The 27456-nt window shown below is 50.2% G+C and overlaps 1 protein-coding gene across 2 annotated transcripts in view; it reads left to right on the top strand.

Annotated features, from left to right (window-relative positions):
* RUNX2 (RUNX family transcription factor 2) overlaps positions 1-14082 on the top strand; it is a 233988-nt gene extending 219906 nt beyond the window's left edge. For both annotated transcript variants that reach the window (XM_043591570.1, XM_043591573.1), the window contains one exon: positions 12890-14082. In XM_043591570.1, the coding sequence (XP_043447505.1) occupies positions 12890-13455 (566 nt within the window). In that variant the 3' untranslated portion in view covers positions 13456-14082. The remainder of the gene's footprint in view (positions 1-12889) is intronic.
* Positions 14083-27456: the final 13374 nt, after the last annotated feature.

Genomic DNA, 27456 nt, shown 5'->3' on the forward strand with positions numbered 1-27456 from the left:
GAAAATATTTATCTTAGCTTACCTCGGGACGGCAGAAGGTGTAAGACCTTTGCGGGCTTTCGCCTGCAGTTGGCATTTTCCTTCCCAACTTAGGCTTCCTGCAAGTGAGGACGATCCGTCCTCAGGGACGGATCCTCAGGGATCTGTGGGCGAAGGAGGAGGAGACAGAGTAGCTGTGACTTTAGGACAAGAGGTGCCCACCCAACTTACGTGGTGTCTACCCTTCATTTTCTGTATCTGAAAGAGAGGAATAAAGATACTCACCCCAAAACTCATAAGGATGTTAGGTATTCTAGGCTATATTTATTTAAAAAAATTTTTCTTTTTAGTGTTTATTTATTTTTGAGACAGAGAGAGACAGAGCATGAATGGGGGAGGGGCAGAGAGAGAGGGAGACACAGAATCTGAAGCAGGCTCCAGGTTCTGAGCTGTCAGCACAGAGCCCGACGCGGGGCTCGAACTCATGGACCGCGAGATCGTGACCTGAGCTGAAGTCGGACGCTCAACCGACTGAGCCACCCAGGCGCCCCGAGGCTGTATTTATAAACAGCCTTGATCTTTGCCTCCACAGTGGTTGTGCTATGCACCCTCATGACGGTAATATCAACAATTCCTTGCTGTTTGCATAGGGTCTGACGATTTGCAAGATGCTTCCACATATGTTCCCCAAAACCTCGTGTGAGGCCGGGTTCCGCAGACAGTTACCAGTCTCATTTGAACACTCCCTTTGTTTTAATTCCGGGATCTTCTGAAGGATGTCATTGATCCGAGCGCTTGCCCCCAGACCCTTGGGGCAATTATAAACCATCTGGAACAGACACTGGTCATAGCTGGTCTCCACGAACAAGTGATCCCCAATCCTGGTAGTCAGACAATTCACACATGAGAATGTAATGAATCTGTTTTGTTCGACTATTTCAGATTGGTCATCAACATCAATGAAAGGGACCCGATAATTCTACCTACCCAGTCCAACTGTCCTTGAGCCTTTCAGGGAATGTTCTAGGTTCTCAGATCTTGTCTGGGCGTTGCAAATCTGAGCAATTCTCCTCCATTCTCCAATCCCCTTCTCATGTCCCCGCTCCCAGACTCTCAATGCCCCAAATTACCACCATCAACATGAATCATACAAGAGAGCTTAATGTTGAAAGGAAGTTAAGTGAACCGTAGTAAGTGAAGATCTCAATAGAGATCTTTCTGTACCTCTGGAGAATGTTAACAGCCTGACGAAAATATGGTGTGAATATAATTCTCTCCTCTTCTCTCATTTGGAGACAGGGGGATGGACGGGGGCCTGATGGATTTTCATCCTCCGTTACTCAGCAGGGAGATGCTTCTCACGGTGTTTCAGAAGGGAGGGGGAGCCACTGCTAGTCCACACCATGTGTCACAGTGCGTCACATTGACTCATGGCCAGATCTTGAGAAAAATTCACAGAAGTCAGGAAATTCCCGGAGAATGCTCTCATTTCACCCTCTGCTGACCCTGCAGTGAGAACATAGGTAGTAGGGTCAGGCTGGAGGACATTTTTTTTTAAAAAAGGAAAACTCAAAGCACTTCTGTTGCTTCTGCATGCCTTGTGGCAGAACAAAGTCCTAACTGGCCGGCAGAAAAATGCAGGATGGGCCTGGCGCCCCCCATGCCCTAGGGCGACGAGCTCTGGTCTATTCCTTCATTCTAGGCTTTTATTTTTGCACAACTTCCCACCCCCCACCCTTGGCTTTGTTTCCCCTCAGGGACCAGCATCTTTCCCTCTGGGCAAAGCAAGATGCCCATGACCTCCCCTTCCAATGGATAGAGCCAAATTTAGAGTTGGGGTTGCTCATTTGAGCTTTGTATATAATTGAGCCTGGCACAAAGGGTTGTCATTAGGAGGAATGGTATGAAATGAAAAAAAAAAAAAAAAAGGGACCAGCTGGGACCCAAATTAGACAAGATCTGAGGAGAGACACAGTGGTAAGGCTGGGAGGTTTCATCTCAGAGGAGTCCTTAAGGGAAAGGACTGAGGATGGAAAACGCCTGGATGGGGCAGCTAGAGAAACTAATGTGGCCATCTCTTAGGATCGCTTCTCTCTAGGTGTGGAAGATGCTGGGGGATTGTAGTAATAGGAGGCGACAGACACCGGAGGCATCGGTTGGTAAGAGCCAGGGTCCGCTCCCAGGGCTGCAGAGGATGCTGGGAGAAACAGGGTAATCCGCTTAATAGATGTTGCCAAGCATGTCCAGAGCTGGGCATCGTCACTTTCGTCCGTATGACAATAGAGCGTCCTGGGGGATCCTGAGCCCTTTGCTCTGCCATTGGCTTAGGGAACACTCTCTTCTAGAACCTGGCTGCTCAGTGCCTGGGGCGGACGGGGGGAGGTGTGGGGGGGCTCACCCCTCCCTCCTCTCCAGCCGGGAGCCCACTGCTTCCCTACTCGGTGTGGGTCAAGGGGGCATCCTGGAGCCAGCCAAGCAGGCTTCCTCTCTGAGGTGCTGTCCCCTCTGAGCTGGTGGGTGGACATGCGTGTGTCCACCAGCCACCCCCCCAGAGGTCCTGGGGCCTTGTCGTGTGAAGAGGGCAGTGGGCACAGCGCCGCTCTGGTCCAGCTGTCCTGGCCACTTCCAGCTCTGCCTGTTGACTCGCATGGGAGAGGCTGGCAGCGCGGGGCTCCAGTTGTCCCCCAGCCCCTCGCCAGACTGTCCCTGCTCCCCGCATTCCTGGTGGCGTCCCAGCTCTGTGTGACCCCGGGTTCTAATATTCTTGGGTTCATTCAGACTACCCAGCTGGCTCCGCTCCGGGCTTCCTGGCCTTGTTAAAACCAAAATGCCGTCTTTTACAACCGGCCCCTTCCATCAAGTTCATCAAGCAGCCCGTTTTGTTTGTCTGTTTGTTTTTTACAGTCGAGATGGCCCCTTTGGTGAGCTCTTCCTGAGGGGTTGGGGAGGGGGGGTGGGCAGGGAGCCTGGGCTTCAGCAGGGTCTGGTCTGTGCCAAATTATTTCTTTAATGACACTTAAGAAAGAAAGAAAAAAAAAAAGGAAGCTCAAAGGTGAGTGGCCCTCGAGGAGGAAAGATTAAATGGGTCGATTTGGGAACTGTTCAACCCTGGAGGCATTGCTAAGGAACATAACCTATTTTGAATTTTTCTTCACGAGCCAAAGTTGGTTATAGCGTGGGAATAACTTTTTCGTTTTGTCTCCCCCTTTCTCCATACTACAAAAATATCCACGGCAAGGGACATACAGGTTGCATAAACGTCCCTTCAAAAAGACACATAAAGCTATTATATATAGTTCCATGTGTCTCCCTCCAAACGGGTGTGTTTGTAGAGACACATAGAGATATCCTTCACACCCTGTATGTAAAAATACAGCCAATTCAAAAGTTGGCAGAACAATCTTGCCTGAGCGAGTAGAAAAGCTTGGCTTGGGGCTTAACAAACAATCCCATAAAACCCACACTTGCTTTTATTGAATGGTGATGCATGAAAGACCCAGGGTGGCCAACATGAACGGGGACAGGAGCCAACATTCACAGTATTGTCCCATAAAGGATGGCAGGAAAGCTTCTTTTTGCCGAAATTCAATCCATTCCTAGAAAAAAAAAAATCGCCTCTAATACTGGTTGCCTTGACTTCACCCTTGTGCTCCTTGTCTGCTGTAATATCATTTTAGCTTTAATGTCCAAGATAGAAAATCTTTTGCATTTGGTCTCCTCGCCTCCAGCCTTACCCCCTCCGGTTCAACCTCCACGGGGCTGGCTGCCAGAGTAATCTTCTAAAAATGCAAATCAAATCTATCACTCTCCTACTTAAAACCCTTCGGTGGCTCCCCATTGCCGGCTAAAGTTCAAATTCCTTAGCTTCACAGACAAGCTCCTCGGCCATCTGTCCCTGCTACTTTTTAAACCACGTCACTCAAATCTCCCATCCCTGTGCTCCCTACGCTCTGGCTACTTCAAACTGTCAGGCCGTAATCGCCGAGCCTCATGCGTCTGCACATATTGATTCCCTCCACCTAGAGCGTCCCGGGACATGAGTGGGACAGTGGGACAGGGCGAGGGGGACAGAAGGCTGATTTGGGGAGGAACGCAGGTAGCAGTGACAACAAGGGTATTTGGAAAAGGCCGCTCGAGAAGGTGACTGAGCAAAGGTGGAAGGGGAGGAGGGAGCGAGACATGCAGATACCTAAGGAAGGAGCGTTCTAGGCAGAGCAAGCAAGTGCAAAGGCCCTGAGGTCGGAATACATCCAGTACCTTCAAGGAACAGTTGGAGCAGAGTGAATGAGGAAGGGGTGGGGCAGCCAGTAGCCTGGCTGACGACCATGTGGATCTTGAAGTGAGACAACTCTCACCTCTTTTCCTGCGGCCGGTGGCGCTAGTGAGAATGTGTGGCCCTGCAAAGCCAGAGGCTAGGCTGTGAAATGCTTGAAGGGTTGAAATCACTTTGCCTACGGAAGCGGAACAGGTCTAAAAATAGATACAAAAGTGTCAGGCGCTGGACTTTATTTTCTTCCAACTTATACCCACACAGCCTCAACAAAGGTGTTTTGGAATTGATGACACTAGCGATTAAAAAAGGAAACATCTCCGATGCTGCAGTAATGTTTACATCCAGGACTGAATAAGTCATCCTTGCCCTCAGGGGCCTCTTTGGGGTGTTTCATACAATATTTTGTGTATGGGCTTTTGCGACTGACTTATTTCATTCCGGGTACGTAACGTCTTCAAGTTTCATCCGTTTAGCATATGTCAAAATTTCCTTCCTTTTTAAGGCTGAATAATATTCATATATAATATAATATATGCTATATATATAATCTATATAGTATATATATAATATATATTATTATATTATATATAATATATAATATTTATATATTATATATAATATAATATATATTATAATATTATTATATTATATATAATATATTATTATATATTATATATATATTGGGTATCATGAACCAAGCTGCTGCGAACAATGGCATACAGATACCTGATTTCACTTCTTTTTCTCCTCTTCTTTAAAGGTCCTTTTGGCTGCCTGACTTAGTCTCTCTGGTGGCCCTTCTTCCTTCCCACCCACTTTGCTTTACTAATTTGACTGATGATGAACATTCCTCTTTAGCTCAACCCTCAGCCACTAGGAAATTTGAGGCCAAATAATTCACACGGAAGTAAAATGACTTTCCTCACGTCATTCCTCGGGAAATCACTAATGCTGCTGGAAATAGAGACCAAAGATTTCCCCAGGGCTGGGTCCTTCTGATCTCCCGAGGGCGGCCTCTCAGAGGCTGGGGACTATGGTGGATGGGCAGTGTTCTTCCTGGGACAGTCCTGGTCAGGGCTACCCAGCATCTCCTTGGAGGGCCTCTTCTGTTGGCTGTAGCAGAGCCTGGATGAAGACAAGGCTATGGTTTCGGGGACCCCTGGGCCAGTCCTTTCTGTTCAGCAGCCGTAGACTGCACTTGAACTTGAACCAAAAAAGACGCGAATGGCAAAAGAGATTTACATTTTAAAAGTTCACTTTCAAAATAGAGGATAGGAGAGAGAATGCAACCAACGGAATCAACAGGGGTGAGCACTGCTGTGGGAGTCACCCAGGTACAGGCGAGGATGTGGCTCTTGTCAGCCGTGGGCATTGTCCAACCTATCCAAATTCTGTGGGCCTCAGTTTCCCGGCTCGCAAATGGGCAGAGTGTCGTTGTTGGGATTAAATGAGAAATCATATGAATAACCCTATTTGTGTCCTAGCATTATGACCACCCGGGATGCTTTTAAAACATGGGCTGCCTGGGCGCCATCCCGAGATAGCCCCATTTAATTGGTTGGGGGCATCAGTAGTGTAACCAAAACTCCCCAGGGGACTTCAATATGCTGTCAAGGTGGCAGGTGACTGGCCTAGAGGTTCCACGGCTCTCAGAAGAGACACCTTAGCACGTGGCTTGGCCATCGAAAGCACTCTGGACACGCTGGCTCGTCTCGTGAGCATGGTCAGTGTCAAGTCAGGAAGCCTGTCATCCGCACCACAGCCAGCCCTCCTCGCAGCCCCCAGAGAAGCCGGCCCTCCTCTAGCCTGCCTGGCTGCCTCGCTCCAGCCCTCCCGCTGAGCCCCGTTCCTGGGAGATGCCTGCTGAGAACTTGGGATCAGACTGAGTCAGAAGTATTTGCAGACTTGACTCACCAGGTCTTAAAACCAGAAGACTGCCCTGTGGGTCTCATGACGTTCCTGGAAAATAAAAGAAGTGAATATTATTGGGTTGAGTTCATCAGACACTCACCCTCCCTTTTGTGTGTTGAGCGTTCCGAGAGGAGCAAGCAGCGACCCGGCCAAGTCGGAACCATCAAAGGAGAGGGCCTGGCTGCTGTGCTGAGAGCTGTTGTTTCTTCCGCAGACAGGTTTCATCCTCTTCTCACAGGCTTCTGCTTCTGTGGTTCCCCAGGGCTACCTGGTTTCTCCTCTCTCTAGGCTCCTGGGGAAAGGTTCCCGAGGGCTGCCTCTGGTGAGGTGTGGTCAGAGTTGAGCTATGCTGGAGGGCTGGGTGTGGGCTGGGAAGGGCCATCTGGACTCCAGAGAACAAGAAAGGGAAAGTTCCCCTTCTGGAGTAAGAATTTCTGGAAACTTATACCGGAGCAGTAGCCAGGTTGGGCACGCATTTCTCTGAAGACTCCTTTACCCCTGGGGGTAGTAAGCTCTAACATTTCCATGTTCCACCTGTCTCTAGAACCTACTTCTCTGCATCTCCAGAGCTACCGCTTTAACAAAAGCCACTGTCATTTGATAATTTCTCATCGCAGCTACAACCTCCTAATTGGTCTTTCTGCTCCTACTATGTCTACTCCCTGCCCAACACAGCTGGGTGAGCTTTTCAAAATTACATCACACACACACACACACACACACACACCCTTATACTTAAAACTTTCCCAAAGCTTTCCATTGCTCTTGGGATAATGGCAAAACTCCTTAGCAAGTTCAACAAGACCATGTGTATCAGGATTTAGTGTGGTTGTGAGTGATAGAAAACCCAGTTTAAGGGGGTTTGGATGGGTAAGATTTTATTTTCTCGTACAAAAAGTCTGTAGTTGAACTAGCTAGGATTGGCACACCAATTCCTCAACGTTTTCGAGGACTCAGCGCTCTGCTGCATCATCCATAGCAGATGGTTTCCACCTCGTGGTCCAAGAGGGCTGCTTGAGCACCAGCCATTGCAACCAAATCCCAGGCAGAGGAAGGAAGAATTGCACACAGCACTTCTATTGGCATCTTTCTGCCCAGAATTTAGTTACTAGCTGCAGCTAGTTGGAAGAGAGGCTAGAAAATGTAATTTTTATTTTAAGTGGTCATAAACAGCCAAAAAAGAGGAAGAAGAGAAAAATGGATGTTGGGCCATAGTGGCAGTATATATCATACACTACATCTCCTGACCTCTCCTCTCTTCTTGAGTATCATCTCATTTCATGCTTCCTTCACTTCACCGTCTCTTTTTCTGTCACACTGGCTTTCTCTAGGAGTCCCACATATTTGCAACACTCCCTCCTCCCACAGGCCCTTGCTTAGACTTCAACATTCTTCCCCCCCCCACCCCCTTCTTATTTAACTACTCATTCTCCAGACCTCAGCTCAAACTGTATTTCCTCAGGGAATCTTCCTGGATTAGGTCAACCCTCCTATTTAGATGCTTATAGCATGTCGATTGTACCATTGTTGCAATTACACAATTATGTATGCAATCGTTTGATTTTTTTTTTCTGCCCCCACAGTGAGGTCAGGGTTTAGGTCTGGCTTTGCACAACATAGAGCATTCTGTGGGACATACTGTATGTGCTCAGTCAATATTTGTTGAATGAATTAATGAAAGAATTTAGCTATTATCTCACATACAAGATAAAGGAGGCTAGGACTCTGCAAAAGATTTCGTAGGCAAGTGGCGGTGGGTGGCCAGGAGGGCTGGGGAGAGTCCTAAATGATTCCAAACGAGTAGGCTTTTGAGTGCGGCAGAGAAAAGACTGACCTGGAACTCAGGAGACCTGTGTTCCGGTCCTGGCTCAGGCACCAAAGGCTGCAAGTTGATTGCCCGGAGGCAGTGACAGATGGTCAGATGCTGGATATAGTTGCAAGGCAGACCCTACAGTCATTGCGGGCAGATTGGATGTGGGGGGGCAGGGGGCGGTGAGGGAAAGAGAGGGGTCAAGGGTTAGTCTTGGGGGTTTGGCTGAGCAAATGGAAGGTCATTTTATCAAGAAGGGGAAGCCAGTGAGACGAGCAGGGTGTAGGGAGAGGAGGATCCCAAGGGTTTCTTTGCAAATGAATCGCGGGTTCCCACAGGCGGCTGTGCATTTCACCTCTGCTGCAGGCATCTCCAGAGCAAGCCCAGCCCCAGGCTGGTGGGTGTGAGTGGTGGTGGCTGGGAATGCCAGATGGATGGAAAAAAAAAAAAAATCGGCCCTTCGAGGTGGCTAGTTGCCAGCCAAGAAATGATTCAGTCTGACTCAGCAATAAGATTGAAAAGAAAGTGGTCAGAAGACCTTGCCCCTGCAGGCTTGGCGGGAAGCAGTCACTTTCTGTTAAAGGTCGGTGAGCGGTGAGAGGGAAGACATATCCGTGCATTGGCCACTGCAGCCGTCTTCGAAAATTCAGGAAAGGATAATCCCATACCTACAGCTTCATGTCCTTCCTCCCAATCTTTATTTTACACATCTTTCTATAAGCAGTTGAACTCATCCACAAAGCACGATTTGGCAATTTCCTTTCTCACTAAACAGCAGAGCACATGTTTCCTAAATTGCTTTCCGGAGAGGATGTACCGATCCACTCTACTCCAAACAGGGTGTTAGAATGCCTCTCTCCTGGCAGTTTTTGAAAAGTCTACAAGTGAAAAATAGCAATTTCTTATTCTTAATTCCTAATTGTTTCCATTTATCATTCACTGTTATTTCAATTTGCAATTATTGCGTGCCTAGAGAGAATGGACATTTCTCAAGTGCTTATTAGTTATATATCTTTCCAATATATATTTTCATGTATATATTTTTCAATATGTATTTTTTCAATATATATTTCAATTCACAATTCATTCTTTGTAATGTTTTTTTAAAGTTTATTTATTTCGAGACAGAGCGTAAGAGAGGGCAACAGAGAGAGAGAGAGAGAGAGAGAGAGAGAGAATCCCAAGCAGGCTCCGCACTGTCAGCGTGAAGCCCGATGCGGGGCTTGAACTCACGAACCACGAGATCGTGACCTGAGTCGAAATCGAGTTGGGAGCTTAACTGACTGAGCCCCCCAGGCACCCCATAATTCATGATTTTAATTTGCAATTCTTTCATTTCTAGAGCAAATGCATATATATATATATATATATATTTTTTTTTTTTTTTCCAAAACTGACTTCTGCAAAGATATTTCTGGGATGGTAAATAGGAACCAGAATCACCAAAATTTAGTTAAAACTCACCCTTCCCACCTCAGGAAGTAGCATCTCCCCAAAATGGCTGTAAGTATGAGGAAGGCGGGGTAGCAATGGGGAGAGGAAGGCCGTGGTGGAAAGGGTGGACTGAACGGCTGGGTGACCCCAGTTCCCACGCCAGCCTCAAGTACACCTTTGTAAGGCTGAGGCTCCAAGCTCTCTGAGCAAACCAGTGCTAACCAGTGCCTGAGGCAACCCGAGAGCCAACAGGCCTGTCTCCGCTCCTTCAGGGTAGGGACTATGTCTGGGTCAGCTGTGTCTCCAGGGCCTCTATGGCACCTGGCACGTCGCCAACCCTGGGCGCAGGCTTGTTCCGTGACTGGCTACTGGGAAGACCGAATAGTTGCTCGGAGAGAGGAGACTGTGTCCCTCTGTGTTCTCTGTTCTGTTCTCTGCCGTGTCACTAGCCAGCAAGTCCCTCCCTCGCACAGGCCTCCACCTCCACACCTTTGGAAGTTAATCTGAACAATAGCAAACATTCCTTCTAACTCTGAAATTCCACAAAAACACCCAGGCTGTTTTGCTTCTCTTTGTTTAGTTTCCTCATCTAGGAAACAAGATGAAAATGTTGACCTCCCACGGGGTTGCCACATAAAATATAGGGCACCCTGAATATCAGATAAGCAAGGAATAAGTTTTGTAGTGTAAGTTTGTCTCAAATGGTGCACGACTGTATAAATAATCGAAGCACTGAATGATTAAACAACATCCAGCTGGATCAGTTTATTGCATTTGTGGCTGTGTTTCTGGACTGCTGATGATTATATGGCATTCATTCAATGAGTATTTATTGAGCATCTATTAGATTGTTTAGGCCCTGGTGACACAGCAGAGAATGAAATAAAGCAGTGTCTCTGTTTTTATAGGAATGACATGCTGATAGACAAAAAAAAATACATAAAATATCAGGTGGTCATAATGTTCAGAAGACTAATAAAGCAGGATACGGGTCAGAGACCATGTGAGGGGGTGAAGGGGGGAGTTGAGCAATCTGATTAACTTGACCCTCTGCACCTGGGAGCCCCCAACCTCCACCAAGAGCTGTGTTTGTAACAACAGGACCCTGACGTTAGTTTATGGCAGTCAATGAAGCTGCATAAAAATGATGTCATTGATTCAAAGGCGCATGTCCAAATAAGGGATAAAATTATCAGTTGCAGGGATGGAAGAGAAGTATAAATCATTCAGTGCAGATTTTAGCTGAGCTGGGGCTGCAACCAAGTTTCCTGACAGCCCGGAGAAAGTTCAGGAAGGTAATGCGTTTGTTAAAAAGATGCTTCTGTTTTCAATTCTATTTGCCAGTCAGGGCGGATTGAGTCCTGACAACTTGATGTGTTTTTGAAGTCTTAGCTGGAACAGTGAAAGAGTTTCTTCTTTAAGAAGTCTTTATGCCTCGTGAAGCCAGTGCTCTTAGGTTCAAGGCTGGGCGGGGGACTGTCAAACTAACTGCGGGAGAGGCCACCTCTCCTATCTCCTGCCAGACGAGAGACATCAGTCATTAGTCTCATTACTGTAATTATCTTCAGGATCACATCAGGCTTCCAGGTTGCTTTTATCCCTGGTTACTCCGGTTGCTATGGCCACGAATCCTATGTTCTATTGCTCACCTGTGTATTTGGTCTATACCTTTGCTACGCAAGGCGTGGTTCCCAGGCCGGCGGCATCCACATCTTCCGGAAGCTGGCTAAAAATGCAGCCTCAGGCCCCACCCCTGACCTGCTGAATCACAGCCTGTCCTAAAGTTTAGGAAACACTGTGCTAGAACATTCTGTGTGCTTGCTTCCATTTCATTCCACACATTAGACGGCTCTTTACTTTGCTGCAAAAGCCTCCTGTCTGCTATGTGGAGCTCATTAACATCTTCCTCTAGTAAAACGAAATTAGTTTGTAGAGTTTTTCTGACCGTTTTCAACTCACGGGAGTTCTGTGCTTAGACGTGTCTGGGGTTCTTGGTTTACAAAAGAAGATCATCACAGAAGCCTGAGGAAATTAAGTTTTGGTGGAGAAGAGGCAGTTCTGTGAAAACCAACAGGAGAAAGTACCCAGGAAGTTTCCACCAGAGGCGTTTTTAGGCATAATAGTGGCGTCTCCACAAATCCTGTTCCCCCGAGGAGTAAGCGCCTGTAGTCCCATCAGACGTAATTGCCAACCACACAAACTGGACACGACACCTGAGCATCTGAGGCCTGTGGGCCCTGAGAGAACACTTGGGTGCCAGAGTCAGGATGCACGAGGGAACCAGCTCTCACCAGGTGACCCGGGCTTCTCCGAGTCCCAGCCAGACCCAGGTGAAGGGACGGCTCACCGGTGATGAGCGATGAGAGCACTCCTGTTCACCTTCCCAGGGGGATAGGTTTGCTCACTGCCTCTTTCATCATGGCGCCCTTCCCAAGATAACAAGCTGAGGTAAGTCCTGCCTCCGAAAGTCTTGGAACCCCTGAAGGGCAGAGCATATAGGGGGCCTCCCCCAACAGACAATGCAGAAAGCCAAGAGTAGACACACTCCAGCTGGGACTGGGAGCGAGGCCTCAGAGAGGTGAGCAAGGACCATCTACCCCAAGGCAGCAAACAGGGCAGCTGAGACGGCTGAGGGAAGGTCGTTTGGTTTGATGTGGATCCTTCGATGTGAACTTGGTAAACCGTGTTACCATACCTGGTCACAAAGAGCTGCCTCCCACTTTCTTTCTGGAGGCTCAGGGGATTAGGAGAGAACTAACAAAGGTGGGTTTGTAAAGTCCTTCCAGGTCTTTGAGAGCAGCCCGCTCTAGGACCTCAGATCAAGGCTTCAAGTTGAAGATTTTTGAAAGCAGGCTGATCAGTCTGGGAAGCATCCCAGAGGGGTCACTGCGCCCAACCTTCTTGTACAGATGGGGACATGAAACCAAGTCTCTAAGCGGGGGATGGGACTAGCCCAAAGTTCCATGGCACTTTCTGGCAGAGTGATAGTCGGCACTCAGGTCATCTGGCTCCTGGCCCCAAACTCTTTCAACTGCCCCCTGAGAGCTTGTCTTTGCTGGGGCAGTGAAGGGGGCCATCCGTTTAACACACTTCTGCTTCTGAGGATAGTGGGCAAGGGCCCTCCTTTCAGTGTCCTCGGCAAGATTGCCTCCACCCAGGCTGCGACTCTGCATGGTCCCCCAGGCCCCCACTGTCTTCACAGCAGGGCCACCAACTACACCTCAGGGGAGACCCCGACCCACCTGGATGCCTGGTTGGACTCTATGATCTCCCTGCCTCTGAATTTCTATGCTCAGCCCCACCCCCTTCCCACTTTGTTCTTGGTACATGAACAACCCACTCTTCCTTACTAGACTGCAAGTCTGGGGTGGGAAGTAAATGTCCACCTTTCTCAGTTCCTTTAGCACCCAACATGCAGCCAGGCATACAGCTGACACGCCACACCTGCCCGAGTGACCCTTTCTCCTGTCTTCCCTTGACAGATTCGGAGCCCAGTACGTTGGACTCTCCGTCTTCCACCACTCTCTTCCTCTCCTCCGAGGAGCCGGGCCCCTCCACTGCCGCGCTGCCTTCTCCCTCCTCCTCCTGCGAGCCCCAGGCCTTTTCCCCTGGCGCCTCGGTGCTGCCCCCGCTGCTGCCGCCGCCCCCAGCGGCCGCCGCGCCCCCGGGGCGCACGGGCCTCTACTCGGTGGTCGTCTCCTCCCCAGAGGCGGCCCCGCGCCTCGGCGACTGGCTGCCCGGAGGCCCCGCGGCCACCCCTCCCGGCGTCCGCAGGGATGAGCGGGAGCGACCGGGGCCCGAGAGGGGCCGCGCCCCGCGCCCGGGCGCAGCGGGCAGGGAGGAGGGCGCCGAGGCCCCGGCAGCCTCCCCGCCACCCTGCGCCCCACACGCCGCGCCCGCCAGCTTGGAAGCCAGCGTCGGGGACATCCTGGCGGAGCTGCGGACCATGAACGGCCACCTGGACGTCATCGCGAGGGCCCTCACCAAGCTGGCCTCGTCCCTGGCGCCTCCACCGCAGCCCCTGCAGGAGGCCCGGGACGCCAACTAGTTAACCGAGCTGCCGCCGGCCTGTGCACCTTAGCCGCGCTCAGCAAAGGGACCCCCAGGGCACCGGGCCTCCCCGCCTGCCCGTCGTCACCGGGGAGCCCAGCAGAGGCAGCAGAGGAGGGGATTACTCTGCCGGGCGTCTCGGTCTGAAATGATGGTGCTTCCCAGGCTCTGGGCGGCCAGGCCCTTTCTCAGCAAAAGCACGCCTGTCCCACCCCTCCCTGGGCTCTCCTGCCCTTCCAAGGCCCTTCTCGTTTTGGAAAAGGCCTTGAGCTCTGGCAGGATTGGTGGCCCTGGATGGCGGTGGGACCTCGAGAAGGATGCTCCGAGAACCATCCGTTCGCGTCCCACATGTGTATGGAGGGAAAGCAAGCCGGCTCTAGCTTTCCTCGCCCGGTTGTTGACGGCGTATCTGATCTCTGGGGCCGTTTATGTATTTCTTTCGAAAGAGTTATTTTTGGCTGATTAACTTTATTTTTTCTCATTATAACCACATTTTAAGAAGTTTGGGAAATAGAGAAGTGAAAAAAAAATCTGATGTATTTGGAGAAGGGGGGATATTTAAGTCTTTCTTATGAATAAGAAAGTATTTGAGTCAGAAATAAAAATTTTATATGTATTCTCTGGATGTTGGCCTCACTCTGCTTCATTTGTTCCTTTGCACGGGCCCCTGTTCTTGGATGTTTGTCCCCGGCCCTCTTTACTCCTTTGGATCTTATTTCAACTTTTCTCATGCCTGTGAAGAATAAGTTTCTAAAAGTCCTCATGATTCTCTTCTGAAACTCCCTGACTCCCCTGCATTTGGTAAATCCATCCGTTTCCTCTGGCTTGGGGAAGAAACTGAGTCACGGAGTGACTGGACACTACGGAGGAAGCCAGCATCCCTGGCGTGTACCCGCTAGGTGCCAATGCCACCACCCACCCCAGCTATGATAGCCAAAAACGTCTCCATCCCTGGTTGGGACCTAGATGGAACTTCAGAAGTCTGGAATAATCTATGCCCTCCAAGATCTCACTTCCCATAAGGAGGCAGGGTTCTTCTCACTTTCCCATTCGAATTAGAATTCTAGTGGAATTAGAATTCATTTGTCAGAAGCAGATCTATTGCTCTTTTCCTGGAAATGAACCAAGGGTCAGAAACCACATTGCAGAGTACAAGCCCATTCCGGAGCATTTGCAAGGCACACGGCTGATGGGCTGAGGCCAGCAGCTGCCTGGGCTCTGTAGCTCTTGGCACACCCAATGCATCGCAGACTTCGGTGGGCAGGACCCACCCGGAGAGCTTGTTAAGATGCTGATCCTACCTTCGTGGCTCCGGGGTGGGGGCCTGAGACTACATTTCCAATCAGCTCCGGGGGATGTTGATGCTGACACATTGTGAGTAGTATGTGAGTGGCAAGGGCCTTTCTGCTTTGGGATCCCTGCCGGTTCAGGTTGCTTGTCTTTGCACCCTGCAGTGGCCTAGATGCCCCAACCTCTGACCAAAACTTTCACTGAAACTCTGGGGGACTTTCTGTTTTAAAAGCCAAGGCATATTAGGTCTAGCCACCCACTTCCAAAGAAGCTTCACTGGTGTTCAAACCAATTCAACATTTATTTCTTGGGGGTCTACAATGCTGGTGCCTGCGGGGCTGGTGGGGTGGGGGGAGACACAAAGATGAATAGAATAAGGGCCCTGCCCTGCAGGGGCTCCCCGCCTAGTGTCCCACACAGAGAGGGATCATCAATTCCAGTGTGTAAACAGCTTGAAGGGGGATGGGGGGCGAAGCAGCCGAGAGTGGTGAGAATAGTGGTCACAGAGTCCAGGCTTCTCACTTTGACTTTGGGAGAGTTATTTAACCCCTCTTGCCTCCGTCTCTTAATCTGTATCAGATAGAGATGATAGCATCTGCTCCGTCATGGCCTATCAGGAGCCGACTTGGATCTTATGGGGGCTTCGCGCTCCAGAAAGTGCTGTCCTGACCGGTGGGGATCATTACCTCCTCTCTCCTGGGTCCTGTGTCAGGAGGCGCTCAGTAGAGGGTAAGTCACACTCATCTGAACTACTCCTGTATCTCTGACTGACTAAGCACCCCCCGCCCTTCTTTTTTTCAGGAAAAGAATCCGTGGCCCAAAGTGACTGTGCTTTGTTCTGCTGTTTCACTGAAGAAACAGCTAAGCTGACATTCAACCACAGCAGCCAGGGACCTCATTAGTACTGGGTTCTTACTCATATGCTCATTCAAACGCATAGGTTCTAATTTTAAGGGACTTGTGTTGCATTAGATTAGAAACAACAAAAGACTAAGTCTTTCCAGAACAAGGAGGGGCTGGCGTATAATAAATCCTAGATTCAGATACAAGGATTGAATCCTTTGGTCAGAATCCCGGTATGCGTATGTGAGATTGGGGTTGAGGACATCAGAAGAAGTGGCTTATGAAACACACGTTCCATCTAGGGAGAGCAGAGGAACGTCTGGGAGCCTGTCCTGGGTGAGCAGAGCCTCAGAAACCCAGCCTCGTCCAGGGTTTTTGGAGAGGGGGCTGAAGGGGGGATAGGAGGGATGGGACTTTGCAGAAGGTAGAGCCGAGGCTCCGGAATTGAGTTCAAACCAAAAATCAGTTTGAAGGGACTGCGCAGAAAAAAAAAAAAAAAAAAAAAAAAAAATCCTAGGTTGAAGTTTCCCTCCCAATGACACTGATCTGTCCTGATACCTGTTCGGCCCGAGGCTTTAGGTATCTTGAGGGTTGGCACAACGTGAGGCAAGTGCACGATGGTTCAGGGTGACAAGCTGAAGGTCAGCAGAAGGCCGATGGCAGAGACGCGCGGGCTGAAGTCAAGGTCGCACCTACCAGCTGTTACAGTAGCTCATCTTCCTGAGGTAGTGAGGGGCCTGTTTTTTTTTTTTTAATTTTTTTTTAACATTTATTTATTTTTGAGACAGAGAGAGACAGAGCATGAACGGGGGAGGGGCAGAGAGAGAGGGAGACACAGAATCGGAAGCAGGCTCCAGGCTCTGAGCCATCAGCCCAGAGCCCGACGCAGGGCTCGAACTCACGGACTGCAAGATCATGACCTGAGCTGAAGTCGGACGCTTAACCGACTGAGCCACCCAGGCGCCCCGTGAGGGGCCTGTTTTTGAGGGCATTCCAGGAGAGACCCGCTGGGGAGCTGCTGGTGCTGAAGCAAACGGATTTCCACACTGCGTGGGGCAGTGACTTAGCGACCCTCTCACTCTGGGGCGCCTGGGTGGCTCAGTCAGTTAAGCGTCTGACGCTTGGTTTCGGCTCAGGTCATGGTCACAGGGTCAGGGGATGGAGCCCCGCATTGGGCTCTGTGCTCACAGTGCAGAGCCTGCTTGGGAGTCTCTCTCTCTCTCTCTCTCTCTCTCTCTCTCTCTCCATCTCTGCCCCTCCCCCACTCACACGTGCTCTCTTGCTCTCTAAATAAATAAATAAATAATAAATGTTTAAAGAGCCTCTCATTCTAAATTTGAAGTCATTCTTGGTTCTTTTCTCTCTCTCGTGCCCCTACCTGATCCAACAGCAAATCACACTGACTCTGCCTTCTGAAGAGTGCAATTCACCAAGCACTTCTCACTGCCTCCCCTGCTGCCACTGGCCAAAGCCACTATCCTCTTCCACCTGAGTTATTCCAGTAGCCTCCTAGCGGGTCTTTCTGCTCCCTCCCTATTCTCACAGAGCGGCCAGGATGGTCTTTGAAAAGCATTTCTAACCAAGGGGCTCCTCCGCCCAGACTCTCCGGTGGCTTCCATCTCAGAGTAAGAGCCAAAGTTTGACATAATTTGGTCTCCTATGATCTGCCTGATCCCGTCTCTTATCACCGTCCTTCAGGCTAGTCACACAAGCCTCCTTGCTGCTTCTCCCATGCAGGGGTCACATTCTACCTCAGGGCCTTTGCACTGGCTGTTTCTTCAGTCTGGACCACTCTTCCCCCTGAAAAGTCACATGACTTGCTCCCTGACCACCTACAGGTCTTTGCTTAAATCTCCTTTTAAAAGTTGTAACCCCCTCCCTAACATTAACCCTCCACTCTCCAGATGCATTTCTTATTCTCCTTTTTCTTTTCTTTTTTTTTTTTTTTGCCTCGGAAAATATCACCACCCTGCACACTACATGCTTACTGTGTTTTTTGTCATTAGAATGTCAGCTCAACAAAGGAAGGACTTGGTCTCTTTTGTTCTGCTGTTATCTCAGCATACTGCTTTTAAAAAATAAACGTGTTTGGGGGCGCCTGGGTGGCGCAGTCGGTTAAGCGTCCGACTTCAGCCAGGTCACGATCTCGCGGTCCGGGAGTTTGAGCCCCGCGTCGGGCTCTGGGCTGATGGCTCAGAGCCTGGAGCCTGTTTCCGATTCTGTGTCTCCCTCTCTCTCTGCCCCTCCCCCGTTCATGCTCTGTCTCTCTCTGTCCCAAAAATAAATAAACGTTAAAAAATAAACGTGTTTGGGGGCACCTGGCTGGCTAAGTCGGTTAAGTGTCTGCCTTCAGCTCAGGTCATGATCTCGTGGTTCATGAGTTCAAGCCCCGCGTCGGGCTCTGTGCTGACAGCTCGGAGCCTGGATCCTGTTTCGGATTCTGTGTCTCCCTCTCTCTCTGCCTCTCATCCGCTTGCGCACGCTCTCTCTCTCTCTCTCAAAAATAAACATAAAAGAATAATAAAAAAAATAAGTGTTTTGTAAAAGGGACACATCAACTGTAACAATTCAGACAATACAGAGGAGAACAAAGAAGAATATAAAACCCACCCGAAAACCCACCCCCAAGAGACAACTACTGTCCGGATTTGGGCAACTATTTGAAACATCTGTGTCTCTGTCCAAAATGCATGCATATGTGTGTTTCTACTTAACTGTGATTGCACTGTGCCCGCCGTTCTGCAGCCTGTTTTGTTTCTTAACTTGATAATAGATCAAAATTTTTCCACTCAAAGAAATAGATGTTATATACGAAGCAAAATTTACGTAACCAATCCTCTGTTTCGGTTTCTAGTTTTTCACGGTCATAAGCAGTACCGTAGTGACTATATCTGGGGCATACATGTTTTTGCTCTTCTGTGTGTTGTTGAGGCAAATTCCTCAGAGGTGTGATTTCTGGACCAAAGGGCCTGTATACATTCCTACTTCTTGTTCTAGGCTGCTGCTGTGGCTTCATCGGGCTTCAAAAAGGGGAAGTGAATAAACGGCAGGAGGAATGCAGGCATCTTGGGGTGGTGCCACTCAAGAACCTGGAAAAAGGGGGAAATTAAATTAAGGCTGCCTCCTGACGGTTAAAATCAGAGTGTAGTGGGCCGAAACAGAGATGTGCAAAGCCACCTGGGAGAGATGAATCTTGGATGGTCACTCCATCCAAGCGGACCACTCTTGGATGGTCACTCAAGCGGTGCACTCAAGCGGGTCTTATTGGGAAACAGAAGCCGTCGAAGGTTTGTACACAGAGGGGATCTCATTCAGGAGTTGGAAACAGGGGTGTTGGAAGGGCTGGAGGGGCCTGGACGGGAGGCCAAGGTTACCTAAGATGACTAACTGCAGGGAAGCATTACCAGCCCTGGGCTGGAGTGGCCAAGGGGACTCAGGACCATTGTGGTTCCAAAGTCCTGGTGGTGGAGCTGAGCTGCCTCTGCCGGGACTCAGGAGCCACACTGCCAGGCCACAGCCCCTGCCACCGCAGCCACGGCCACCATTGCCCTGGGATATCTCTAGTGCTGTCACTGCTGTCTGAGACCCCTACCAGACCGTCAGGAGGAAGGGAGAGCATTGCTCCCCATCTCCTCCCGCCTTCTGGCTCTAGGCCGGTGCCTCCCTTTCCCAGAATGTAGCTGGAAGCCTCACGGCTGGAGGGAGTCTGGGAAGTGTGGTTTGTGGGGCCTCCGCCCCTATGACACAGGACAGAGCACAGCTGACAGCAGATAGGCAAATGACCAGTGCCAGCAGCAAGTTGAGTCAACGCAGCAGTGTATCTAAAGAAAGCAGCTGTCCCTCAGAGAGCAAGCTCCGTGGGCCCCAGGAGGCACCACGGAGACACGCATGGGCAGTGCCCGTGCCAGCAGGGGAGGGCCTGCTAGACCCTCGGGGCCCAGGGACAGGTGGACACAGGGACCCTGGCTCTCTCATCTGATACCACTCGACAGTCTAGGGTGTACCAATGAGAGACTATCCCCGAGAGACCGCAGGGCAGACTGGCTGGGGTCTGGAGCCTTCTTGGGGGGCTCCTAGGTCTTGGAAAATAGTAAGCGAACCCATGGGTGTTGCCACTCTGGGAGATAGGAAGCCGGCCCTGGGACTTGCCCTTGGACATGTTCCTTTATCTGAAGGACATACGCACTAACACTTATTGGTCTCCTATCTGGCATCCGGCCCTGTGCTGTGTACTCTATCTACATAAAAGATTTTACGATTTTGGCATAGCAACCCTGTCAACAAGGCTGGGAGCTAGGGCCTGTAACACCCATTTCACTGATCAGGAAATTGAGGCACAAAGAGGTCGCGTGACGTGCCCATGGTCACACGGCTGGTAACCGACAGGGCCTGGATGTGTCTGTCTCCAACGCCCTGGCTGTGCCACCACCCAGGGTTGTCTATCACACTGTTTGGACTGTTTCCTTTCTGAAGCAGGACAAAGACCCAGGGCTGTTGTCTTGCCTTTGGCTGGTGACTCTCCGCCAGGGTGATACTCGAGGTACTCTCTGGAAGTTACAGGGCTCTGAAAAAATGAGAAACGCCAGCACTGGAATAATAAACCAGAAAACGAGGGGCTCCCCGGCCTCCGCCTTCTCCCACCCCCCGCCACCACACCGGTGGTCCCATACACGTTGGGCATGGGGAGTGAGAGGAGACCCTGGACGACAAGACAAGGAAAGGGAAAGAGTGGATGAGGAGAGAGGCCAGAAGGAATGTGCCAACTTGGTGGCTCCGAAGTACCTTCGAGGTCAACGTCGTTAACTGCATCACGGATACAAGGTGACTTGGCTACAATGATAATTTGTTTCCCTCGTTCCTTACCCCCTCGGCCCCCTGACATAAACAGTCGACTCTGCGTGCAGGGCCAGAACATGCAGGGACTTCTGCAAGTGCCCGAGGTCCCAGTATTAGAATCTCAAGCTCCAGGGACATTTTCTCAGCCTCCTGTAAAGCCAGGGCCCCAGCAAGCAGCAAGCAGGCTGACTCTAACCTTGGCTCTCACGGATGAGGCTGGCCAGTGCCCAGGAGGCTCAAACCATTCCCACAAAGCAAATGTGCAAAGCCTCTGATGAGAGGCCACCGGGAGCATCTTCCAAGGCTCTTGGCTCCGGCTCCTTCCTCCAAAACGCACCAAGTGCTGTTTTCTACTGCCCCCATGCTCTCTGGAGGGCACTGCACTGGCCCGCCGTCCCTTCCGGAGCGGGCACACTGTATTCCGTTCGCCCTGTTGTTGCTATGCCCAGCCCCGTCGGGACACGGAGCCGGTGCTCGGCAAATGTTGATGGAGGGCTCCGTTGTTGGGGGGTGGGGGTGGGGTTGGGGAGCGGTCCCCGGGGTCCAGTCTGGCAGCGATGCCCCCCACCTCTGGCTTCCTGAGCCCTTCCCGGGGCTGCCTGGATGGAGACGAAGACCTGTCCGCCCGCCAGGCTGGGGCTGGCCCAGGAGGGAAGGTCATGAAGACCTGCCTCCGCTGCAGCTTCCAGGCCTCGCCTTTGCTTGTTTTCTGGGAGCCTTGGTGTCTGCCCACAATGGCATGGCTCGTTCGGCTGCCCGGATTCTTGGCGTGGAGGGCGGGCCGCACAACTTGTTTCCGTGGTGAGCATGGCAGGGATGGCCGGTGCTCCCTGGCCCAGCGCTCCTCCCGGTCTTCCTGAGCGGGGCGCGTGCCAAGCGACTGCTCCCAAAGCGGGTTTTTTCCGACGGTGGTGGCGGGGGGGGGGGGGGGGGGTCATCTCAAACCTGGCTGTGCCGTGAACTGCGGTGAACAGATCTAACAGATTTTATTCATCCCTTCCTCTTACGTCCCACCTTGTTCCCCAACGCGCTCGAGACGACTCCATGGCATACGACTTTCTGGAGGGCGCCTGGACCGCCTCTGGCCTGACCCCCCCCTTCGCCGTGCCATCTTCCAGGAAGGGTCACAGAGGTCAATGACTTGCTCAGATGCGGGAGCTGAGCCGGGAAGGAAGTCCTGGGTTCTTCCAACCATAGCGCTTCCTGGCTCCCCCTTGAGGGAATCCTTCCAGCGGTGAGATGGGGCAGCCTGGAATAGTCCACCTCTTCCAACGCCTTTGCCCCTGAGAGTGGACACACACTCAACACGTGAACACACACGTGGGACAGAGCCCACAGGGTGCATGAAAAAGAACATTGTGTTCGTTGTTCAGACCGAGGTCAGGCTAACTGTGGCCCGTAACCTGGTCTCATTCAGCCTGGGAGCTAGGAGTGATTTTTACATTTTTAAATCATGAAAACAAGCAGCAGCAGCAGATGTGACAGAGATCAAATATGCCCTGCAAAGCCAAAAACATTCACCATCTAACCCTTTGCAGAGAATGTTTGCTGATCCCTGGTCTGGACAACGCATTTGACTTTTCATCCAATGGTGGTAAACAATCCACCCGGGATACTGAAAACTCCCGTTTTGTAAGCACGTCTATATGGTCATCTCTATAGGGCTCCAACTGTGAAACTTAGAATTCGCAGCTTTCTCCCTTTCCCCATCAGATGCCTGGGACTTTTCTGAGTGGTCTTCCTGCTGCTAGATGCTTCTTTTCTCAGGATGAACCGTGGGGGTGCACCTACTGCCGGGAGACCTCCAGGGGTGAATCAGGGGGTCAAGGCTGTCAGCGGACATTTACTGCTGGTACCCACCATGGGCCACTACTGCGGGGAGGTGCCTTGCAAATGCTTGGCCCCCCAGGCGGACCGGAGCACAGGACTCCCAAGAATGACAAGGACAGTTTCTTTTGCCTCAAAGCAAAACAGAAAGATGCTTGTGATCTGAGTACCTCTATTTCCTCCCCACCAAGGCAGGCTTCTCAACTGGTTCCTGTCTATTCAGGCCGCTCATTTCTTTTTAAATTTTTTTTATTTATTTAAAAAAAATTTTTTTTTTCAACGTTTATTTATTTTTGGGACAGAGAGAGACAGAGCATGAATGGGGGAGGGGCAGAGAGAGAGGGAGACACAGAATCGGAAACAGGCTCCAGGCTCTGAGCCATCAGCCCAGAGCCCGCCATCAGCCCAGAGCCCGACGCGGGGCTCGAACTCCCGGACCGCGAGATCGTGACCTGGCTGAAGTCGGACGCTTAACCGACTGCGCCACCCAGGCGCCCCAAGGCCACTCATTTCTTTAGAGTTACTGAACCAGAATAACCACAAATGGAACCGGAAGCACACGATAACCCGCTGAACTCTGCGAGGCCTTGGCGGGGCTTCTCCTAGCGCGCGTCCGTCCGAAGCCTGCCCCGTTTCTGCAGCCGCAGCTGCATGCTTTCCAGCCAGCACCCAGCAGCGTCTGGGGCTCTGTCTCCGGCTAGTTCCTTCCATAGTCAAAAAAGAAAGAGGGGGAAAAAGTGACAGGAGACCGAACCGGGAACATTCAAACCCATCAGAGCTGTTCACGGTTGTGAGAGATTTACAGGCAGGCAGTTTGGGGTTTAAATACGAAATGACACCAGAAGCCTTTAATGTACAGGGGGGCTCTAAGCCTGATCTGGGAGCAGAAAATAGTCGGTGAACTCCCCTCTCGGAGATCTTAGGAGTTCTGTTCTATTGACTCCAGGCAGGGCTGCAGCCACAGTGCACTTCATGGGCTCATAAATATAACATTATTGGACCGAAAAACCAATCCTTCTCCAACTGATTAGGCCCAGATTGGTCAACCCATAAATCAACACTGAATGAGAGCTATAAAGTTGTGAATCAATGTGTCCCAGACCTCCAAACCGGAATGAAAACGTTGGAATAAAATAGCTGGAGTACTTCCAAGATCCTTCCCATCCCCTCCTCCCACCAGCCCCATATCCTACGACGCTAATTTTAAAAGCCCCTTCTCTTTTCTTCTCTTCTCTCTTTTCTTTTCTTTTTTCTTTCCTTTTCTTTTCCTTTCATCTTTTATTTTTTCTTTCCATTTCTTTCTTTTTTTCTTTCTTCTTTCCTTCCTTCCTTCCTTCCTTCTTCCTTCCTTTCTTTCTTTCTTTCTTTCTTTCTTTCTTTCTTTCTTTCTTTCTTTCTTTCTTTCCTTCTTTCTTTCCGCTTCTCAATCAGGCTGTGGACAGCATTTCAGGGCAGGAAATTTGGTCTAGAAGCGAGGGTGAGGAGGCAAGAGGCTGACCGGTTACATTTCCGGTCGGGACCGCGCTGCCTCTCTGTTGTGTCTCCCCGGCTGGGGTCTCCACCTGTGGCTGAGAGGCGATGGCATTTGTCACCCATGTATGTTATGGAGCCAGGAAGGGAACAAAATACCCCACTGGCACATGGTGGCTGAGACTGGTTCACGTTTGATCGATGAACGGATATTTAGATCCAATTAATTTCAGGGCTCTGGACCCCTACATTAAATAAATAAATATAATAACTCGTTCTCCTCTTGGAACTGCACAGCAGGTTCAAAAATGCCATGTGGCTGTCCCTACTGGACGTGGTCACCCTCTTTGGATCCGGGAGTTGAGGTTGTCTGCCGGGAACACTGCCCACACATTTCAGAGGGCGTTCTGTGTCCCAGTTCCTCTGGTGTTCTGAAGAAAAGTCTGTTTTCAGAATCCACTTCTCCAAGGGCACTTGGGTGGCTCAGTCGCTTAAACGTCCGACTCTTGATTTCAGCTCAGGTCATGATCTCACGGTTTGTGGGTTCAAGCCCTGAGTTAGGCTCTGTGCTATTAGCTCCATGTCAGGCTCTATGTTTAGTGCGGATTCTGCTTGGGATTCTCCCTTTCTCTCTGACCGTCCCCTGCTCGTGCTGTCTCTCTCTCTTCTCTCTCTCTCCCTCTCCTTCTCAAACAAATGTTAAAAACTTAAAAAAAAAAAAAAAAAGGAATCCCGCTTCTGCAAAATATACTCCCCCAGTGTCCTCCCCACCTCTTTTTTACAGCATGCACACCCCCCTGCCCCTTCTGAGGGCTTACTGTTAAGTATCTGCTCTCCTGGGCTGGGAGCTCTTATTTCCCAATCGGTCTGATGCCAAGCTCACCTGCCATCTTCCCCCTCTCGGGGACGACACGTGCATGATCCTGTACAAATTCCTTGAGTTGGTGACCTCCTGGTTTTTCCCAGACACGGACTCAAAGGACTGGGTGGGACTTCGGTTTCATCCAGTTCCAGTTGCTCGTGTGGGGAGACTGAGGCACAGAGACGGGTACACGCTTCTCTAAAGTAGAAATCGGGCCTCTTGTAACCCATTCCACTCTACCCCAGGGCAAGCCCTATGCTGACTGCATTCTTGTTCTCCTCTGTAGAGAAAGAAGGTCCTTGTCAGGTTCTCCTGAAGCTGGTCTGAAAACACCATTTCTGTACAGTTGGCTGTTTCCTTTGGACACTTTCGTTTTCTCCCATGTTTTCCTGTCTCCTTGCTGTGACTTAGAGGACCATGAACAGACAAGCCCCAGACCCCAGAGGGGAAATTCTCCCTTCCAGTGTGTGCCGCAGGGAGGAATGAGGCTGAATGACAGCACTATTTGACGAATGAGCTCCATGGAGGTGTTTTGCCACCAGCAGTCAGAGAAACCTTGCAGGATGTGTCCGGGGAAATGGATTTTGTAGGGTTAGCTAAATCTGTACCACCCACGGCACAATAGCAGCACTGTGCAGAAAAGGCGGCTTTGAAACAGGTTCAGCTGTATGTTAGTTCCAAGTTCAGGTGAATGCCATTTCTGCAGCTGAAAGAGTTGTATTCCTCCTCCTAATCCCGATGCGGTCCTTGTCGTCTTGGCTCTTCCGCCATTTCAAACTCCTGACGTTATCTCTCTACTTTCTGGGAAGACATGAACCTCCCACAATGAGCTGTGGGAAATAAAGTGATCACGCCGCTTGGACGTGACTCTTCTGGGAGCAGACCCGTGAGGGAGTGTCAGTGTGATGAACCCTACCACCTAGAGAACACTTTTCAGACACGTAACCCCTCTTTTAGCCCCTCGGTCTGAGGTCCCCTGGAAAGAGGAAGGGGAAGATTATAAACATGACCCTAATTCTTCACGCCAGCTGTGTCCATGCCCTTTGCCATGTCACCTTGTACTGCCCTCCAAGGCTGTGTCTGCGGTTGGTCATGAACTTGTTTTGGCCAACAGGATGAAGTGGAACTGGGGTGTGTCGATTCTGAGCCTAGACCTCGAGAGGCCTTGCGGGTTCCTTCTTGCCCTCTTTGTCATCTGTCATTACCATGACGGCACGTGTGACCTAGCCTGCTGGGGAGGGGGGACCCCGAGGAGCAGAGCAGTCACCCAGCTGTGCCAGCCAAATCCCAGACATATGAACAAGCCCAGTCGTGTTTGGTAAGGGTCACTCAGCTGACCGCCGGCTGTCCCTTGATGTTTATTGTTATGTGTCACTGAGATTTCACGACGGTGAGGCAGTATCATTGTGGAAGTAGCTGACTGACACGGCAGTTACCCCATAAACTTTTTAAAATTTTTATTTACTTGTTTATTTATTTAGTTAGTTAGTTGGTTAGCTAGTTATATTTAGACAGAGAAAGAACATGAGCAGGGGAGAGGGGCAGGGGGGAGAGAATCCCAAGCAGGATTCACGCTTAACATGGAGCCTGACTTGGGGCTCGATTCCCATGACCCTGGGATCAGGACCTGAGCCAAAATCAAGAATCAGACAACCAACTGGAGCCCCCCGGGCACCCCTATCCCCCGCCGCCTTTTTTTTTTTTTAAACCACGTCTTTATCCCTTGTCTCAATCAACTGGTGCCTTAAACCCTCTGGTCTACACTATTAGAGGTTTACCTAATATTCATTTTTCCCTTCTTCCTTGCTCGCAGAGCCATGTGCCCAGCTAAAAACCTACATTTCCCAGGTTCCTTTGCAGAAAGGAGTTGCCCTGTGATACTTCTTTGGCCAATGAGAAGCAGATGAAGTATTGAGTAGAACTCCAGTGGAGACTCCCTTTTCCCTCCTCCTTTTTCTTGCCTCAAGTGAGACCATAATCCTGGAGGGTCCTATGACCCTGAGCTAACGGCATAGCTAAGAATGGCTGAGAGGAGAGACAGAAAGAGTGCGGGTCTTGGATAGTATGGTCACAATACTAACACTGTGCTGGTACTAGAAAGCCTTCTTTACGGACGTCTTGTTACAGGAGGAAAAAAAGAAAAACTTCTAAATTATTTATGCTACTGTTTTTCAGGCTTCTCTTATTTGTAGCTTACTGTAATTCTTAATATCAGATTCTAGCACCCACTTTGTCCTCTTTCGGAGAAAATGCTTAGAACAAATAAGTAAAGGTGCTTTCTAAAGATATCTCCTAAAAACTATGACTGCTAAGTACTGTAGAGGTTTACCAATTATCCACAGAAAATAACAATAATCTCTATGCACTTATATTTATACATAATATTTGTTAATAATTTTCAAAGCTCATGATGTTATTTGTCCCCCTTAATAGACTTGGGATTAGTATCCCCTGTTCGTTCTGTGCTGGGGAAACTGAGGCATGGGCTGTTAAGTGAGTTCTCCAAAGTAAACAACCTGTTAGAGAGTCGGGGAGGGACTTATACCAAAGTAGAGTATGTCTTGGGCTGTGATTGGCATCTATTCAGAGAGACCAAAGGCAATTGAATCCTTTTAACTCTGCAGGACCATCCAAGACTTAAAACACACTTTAGGACAGACTAGTTTATGGGAAGGGGGAGAAGGAAGAAGGGGCAACTTTTTGCCTTTTGTACCCACAAAAGTATTTGCTTCCTCTTCTCTGCTCTCCTGGGAAGTAGAGTTGATTAACTGTGGCTCTGTCTTCCCAGAATTTCCTGGTGAATTCCTCAATAGTAGGACTATATGTTCTCTATTTTTATATTGCTGGCAGGACTTCTGGGTACACTTGTGC

This window comes from Prionailurus bengalensis, chromosome B2, assembly GCF_016509475.1.
Source record: "Prionailurus bengalensis isolate Pbe53 chromosome B2, Fcat_Pben_1.1_paternal_pri, whole genome shotgun sequence".
Taxonomy (NCBI): domain Eukaryota; kingdom Metazoa; phylum Chordata; class Mammalia; order Carnivora; family Felidae; genus Prionailurus; species Prionailurus bengalensis.